General features: G+C 36.4%; 1 protein-coding gene across 2 annotated transcripts in view; it reads right to left on the bottom strand.

The window, feature by feature from the left end:
* SLC24A2 (solute carrier family 24 member 2) overlaps positions 1-5691 on the bottom strand; it is a 103383-nt gene extending 97692 nt beyond the window's left edge. For both annotated transcript variants that reach the window (XM_065656782.1, XM_065656781.1), the window contains exon 1: positions 4756-5691. In XM_065656782.1, the coding sequence (XP_065512854.1) occupies positions 4756-5691 (936 nt within the window). The remainder of the gene's footprint in view (positions 1-4755) is intronic.
* Positions 5692-6000: the final 309 nt, after the last annotated feature.

Genomic DNA, 6000 nt, shown 5'->3' on the forward strand with positions numbered 1-6000 from the left:
AAACTCAAACCGTTAGCAGATTCCAGTTCTTCCTGTATGCATGCAGGTAACTTGTGTTTTTCCTTCAACAAACACATATTAGATTATACATTATAACAGTGACTGTGTCTGTGCAGTGTTAATGCAGCCATCAAGTAGAGAAATACCTAAAAATACTGTTAACAGCCCTTCCTTTAGAATGCAAATACCGCCATTAAACACAATGTGGCAACACTTGAGATCAGTATACATCTCGAAATATCACACACAAGCTATTCATGTTTCTTAAGACAACAAAATTGGCAATAAAATAACATCAAACTATTTCTTGTTGGTAAAAATAGCTAATTTTCCAAATACAGTTCTCTGTAAATGTAGAAAAACTGTAACTGTCTTGTATATACCATAAGCTATTTATCTAAAATGGTACTACCAGTGAAGCAGATGTCATTGCACAATATCCTTGTGCCACCCACATTCTGTTGTCCTAGTTGCCAAACAGAACTGTTTTGAGTTATTTACTGAGCTATCAGATCCAAGTATTTCTGCAATGATCACCATGCTACATTAAAGAAAAAAAAAGAAAAATACCAACTTAAAAAACTGAAACATAATTTCATGTGATGCTTTACCATGATCCAATATATTTAATGTCTTCACCAGTACAGACTACTAAGAAAAGACTGAAACCTTAGCAGGAGGTCAGAAAAGTCCTGTTCTTTAAGAACTTTATACAAAAAAGACATGTTCTTTAAGAACTTTATACATCAGATTTTTCCATTTTCCTCTTTCTGTCCCTTATACTCAATTTCAAGCTTCTGTTTTTAAACATCCTCACTCAGCTGAGGAAGATTTGAATGAATAACAAAGTTTCCATCCCAGTCCTAAAAAATCATCTGTTCGTTACAGGATAATGACATAAAACTTAAAAATCATGCCACAGAATAAGTTAGGCTGGAAGGGACATTTGGAGGTATCTGGTGGTGGGATCACACTACCTACTGTAAGGCCCATTCAGGGCAGCCCACAGAGCTCAGTGTCACTGGTCAGGGACACATCTCAGTCAGCATATCTCCTCTGCCACCCTAAATTGTAGAACTTGGCCGCTTGGTTTTTATTTTGTCTTTTGATGCTCTCCTGTTTTTCCGCTTCCCTACTTTTTTCCACCCTTGTCACAGTGATCTCTGGAATCACCAGTACCAGACTGACATGAGCTTCTTTTAGGGCAAGACAGGGCATGAGACAACCCACAGTTCACACCAGACCTTGCCAATGCACCTCATGAACTCTAAATGCAAAAAAAACTTGTAGTCTGTCCCTATTAGTGTCACCAAATCGTTGCCAAAATTCAAGTAACCAGATTTTCTCAACCTGTACCCTTTAAGAACCCAGACTGCATTTATTTGAAACCTTGTGAAGGAAAATAGCAAGCACAATGAAATTCACACGGACTACTCTGTCATTTGTAAGAGAAACTGACATGCTACAGAAAAAAGATCAGAAAAAATAGCTAAGTTTGAATAGTCACAGTTTTCTAGTACAAAAAAATGCTTTAATTCTTTAAAACAGGGAAGTGAGTAAGAAATCTAAAAGACATCTAGAGATATGAATGCATTCTAGCAACTCAGTGAAAACATCTAGAGCAAATGACAGCTAAGCAGAAGAATCATTTTGTATCTAAGACCTTTTTCTCATGGGAAATACTATAAAACTTTATTTAACCTTTCAAGAGGACAAACAGTAAAAGTACTGAAATTAACATTAAAACACATTTTAGTATCTCAGAGGTTTTTCATCTGATCAGATTTTTACTCTTTGATACGTGTTTGCTAATAAGCCACCTAACCCTTCAAGTATCCAGCTTTATGATGCCTTATTTAGACCTCTCAACCTTGTTGAGCTGCTTTCAGATTACAACACAAAGTCTTAAAGGTAAACACGGCAGGCACAATTCTCAGCAGAACACTTGCCAGTTTGGCGACAGCAGATAGGCAGGAGTGTAAGTCAGAGAAGAGAATTTTCTTTACACTCCTGAAAAAAAGTTCTTTCAAGTCACTCCAATCCACTGATTCCAGAGAGCTGCCTATCAATTCTCTGCCCTAACTGGGGGGGAAAGTGAAAAGTTTCCATTAGAAACAACCAAGATTGCAAATTCTGCATTTGATATACTAATTTGATTACATAAAATTTTCTTTTGCATTGATATAGCACACTCTCAATGAGTAGGAGCAATACAGGCTGACAGCTAACACTGTGAAAATGTAGTATCATTTGCCACCAAAAGCCAAGACTATCACTTCTGCAATATTTATAATCCCCACAGATTAGGAAATAAGCACCCAAGTGCATTTCAACACGTCTCAGACTACAAAAACATTTTATTCTTTGCTTTAGGCAATAACTTTGAAGCTAAAAATCTTAAGTATTTCTATTAGGCTTACGACTATGTCATAGTTTTAATTTTTTATTTTTTTCTTTTTAAAAATCAACTTAAAAAGCAACAAAACAAATTATCTAATAACTGTAAATAAATTAACATGTAACTCCACTGAGATCCTTTCCAAAGAATATAATCTGTGACATCCTTGCTATCAGAATGTTGTTCATTCATCCTGCTAAATGCTGTTCAACTGATTAGAAAAAGCATAAGTAATGAGTAATATTTCAAAGTTTTACATGAATATTCAAAAATCTGTCTTTATAACATGGGTCGTTACAAGAAATACATGATGTGATACCTTCCGAAGCAATTTTTCACCAGCAAGCAGAAAAGCCATATGAGCTAAATTACAACAGAATTAGAGCATGCCCCTCATCCCCATCTACCCATCAATGATTTACGAATACATAATTTCCTAACTTTAATTAACCTCAAGTTAATTCATTAAAAATATCTTCATGAAACATGTGATGCAAAGCTTGTCTTTTCAGGAAAAGTAGACAGTTTTCTGATTTTTTTGGTCCCTATCTGAATGCCGTGCATTTATAACCTGAATAAACTGTAAGAAAAAGTAATTAATAAATCAAAAAAATAAATGAGTGCTCCTAAAGGTATTTTTTTTTAAATCAAGTCCATCTAGAGTATTTTAAACACTTATTATGTTCAATGTGGCTCACAAATAATTTATTCTTCTATCCAATTAAAAATAATTGAGTGCTTACCATGGTATATAGCTACTATGCTCCACTCTATAGCCTGGACAACCCAACACAGTTGCTTTTCATATTGACCAGTTATAGATTCACATCTCCTTCAAATCTAGTTTATGGACAGAAGATGGTGCATTAAACAGTTGCTTCATATACCAGAGTCTCTTCCTGTCGTTACACACATCTAGCACGAACTGTGAAAGCACTTACAATGCACCATGAAATATTACATTATTTAGAAACCAGCTAATGCAGTTAAAGAAGCCCTTCATTCATTAGGGAAAATACTTTGTTGGTGTTGGCCTTTCTTTTCATTTTCTTGTAAAATCCCAGTTATGCATTTTGAGAAAGATGAAGATGAGCATGCTGATTTCAGAAAAGAAACGGAACAAAAAAGAAAATATAAAATTAGAAGTGTATAGGTGTTAAACTTGGTTAGAACATTAAACACAAAGAATCTTCTGGGTTTATTTTTCGTCGGATTTTTTGTGGCTTGTCCTAAAACTGAAAACACCTGCCTGTACTGATAAAATATCAATTCCTCTCTTCAAAGTCAGGCATATAGGCAGAATCATCAGTTTTCTGTGAGTCACAGGCAAGTAGCGCCTTCTCTATAGTTATATGTGCTCTGTCTCTCTATCCTCCTGTTTATATGTCTGTACACGTGCACCAGCAGATTGTGTCTCTTCTGAACCACTCATACAGGGCTGTTAAGCCAAAAAAACCAAAACAGTAAACGGTTCTGCAATACTCTGAATAATTACTGGATAATAAAACCTTATCTGATTAATAACGCCATTGTCATGTAAAACTAGAAATTTCAATTTTAGTATTAAACATTCAATTAACACAGTGCTACATACCTAAGTATTTATGGGTTAAACTTCGTAAGTCCCTCAAATATAGCCTACTTTAAGAAGACAGCTGTTTAAAATACGACAGTAATTCCTGAAGACTGACCAAGCCCTCTGTGTAAATGCCCATCTCTACTTGTGGCCAGATACTAGGCCAAAAATTAGCTTGATTAGTTGCAAATACCATGAACAGGAAACCATCCTGCTTAAACAGAGGACCTCTGCTTTTTGCCATTGTGGTCACTGTTTTTCCAGAGATCTTTTTCATGTAATTGCCACTAATTACAACTGGAACTTAATACTATATTATCAGCATCAATAGATGAAGAACATGTATTAAAAAAACCTTTGTATACTGTCCTATTTGCTTTTTTGAGGAAGAAGGTGCACTAAAAGTTTTCAGAAAATTAAATTTTGTCACAAAATCCTCCCCAGATGTTGATACTGCTTAATCCAAAAGCTTAGGGAAAAAATAGTAGCTATACCTCAGACCTCATCAACGTGGCAAAATGCTGAGTAAAGGTTTATGTCTTTGCTGGCATTTTGTCTGTGTGATTAGGCTAATTCTGGAGTTAAAAGCTATTGATTTACTAGAAGGTCGTCTCATGTTTTGTATTTTCAATCCTATTGGACTGATTAAACAAAAAGATGTTTTAGCAAAACACAGAACTTTTTTATACTGCTTACTGTGCTTCATTAGGATCCTTATGTTAGGAGGCCTCAGCACTGACAAGGACATTATTACATTTATGCTAATTAAAAATTGACCAACCTTTCCTTCAGCGTCTGCTGCTGTTACCTTCTCGACCTTGTTCCTGCTTAACAATTTCTTCACCCATTCTTCTACTTGAACATTGAACTTCATGAAAGTCACATAGAAAAAATATGCTGTCAGGAGCGTTAAGCTTTCCCACCACATGATCAGGTTATCCAGAAAAAAGATGATTAGTAAGATCAAGTCCACGATGTAAAAGGACACGTCTCGGAAGAGTGGCCACCAAGTAAGGTTCAAAATCTCTCTAGAAAATAAAGCACACATTCCAATAACAAACAGGATATTGAACACGGCAGATCCCACTATCGTCCCAATGCCGACATTGCTGTGGGATATAAACACTCCTATTAAAGAAGTGAAGAGTTCTGGGGCTGACCCACCAGCAGCCATGAAGGTTGCCCCTGCCACATCATCAGATATGCTTAGTTTTTCAGTGATGACAGTCAAGGAAGGAACAAAGAACTCATCACAGACTATGGCTAAGGCTATGAACATGTAAATCATTCCAATTATATGGAGGATCACTGCTCCCTTCCTTCTCTCCTCAAGAGAGAAAAGGTCCTCAGGGTACTCTCCCTTGGCATGATCATCTGTTGCATTGTTGTGCTCAGCTTCATATTTCATGGAATCATGTAGGTCTGGAGTGCCATTTTCATTCTCTTCTGTGATATCCAACAGAGTTCTTTGGTGCCCACGCACCTGCTTTTGGCTATCTAGGCTGCTGGTCAACGCCATGCTACGTGGTTCCATCTTGAAAAAGGCACTAATTGAAAGAGAAAAAGTACTAATGACCACTACACTGACAAGAAGCCCTATAATTCGTATCAATCTCAGTTTTTTCCTAACATTCTGGTGCCGTCTGCAATCAAACAGTGGTTCTGCCAAACACCACTCCTCCAATACACCAGCAACAGTCTTTTTCTGAAGAGCCATGTTGTGTTCCGTGTGAGATGCCAAGAGAGTCAGATGGATCGTTCCTTCTTACTTTTCTCCAGCTTTGAAGTTAGAGGTGCTTTAAGAGGTTTCCCAGAATCGAGTACCTTTACTCTTCATAGGAAGTATTTTCTTCATTCGTCTTAAAAGGACAAACAGGTATTATTAATATCAGTGAAACAGCATGTGATTAGAAGCTTCTAAAAAGCATTTTACAGACCAGGTTAAATTTAGAATTCATAGCAGAATATTACTAACTGTAACATAATACCTTGTCACATCCCATCAGACACAGCAGCAAAATGTTTG

Source organism: Caloenas nicobarica, chromosome Z, assembly GCF_036013445.1.
Source record: "Caloenas nicobarica isolate bCalNic1 chromosome Z, bCalNic1.hap1, whole genome shotgun sequence".
In the NCBI taxonomy this organism is placed as follows: Eukaryota; Metazoa; Chordata; class Aves; order Columbiformes; family Columbidae; genus Caloenas; species Caloenas nicobarica.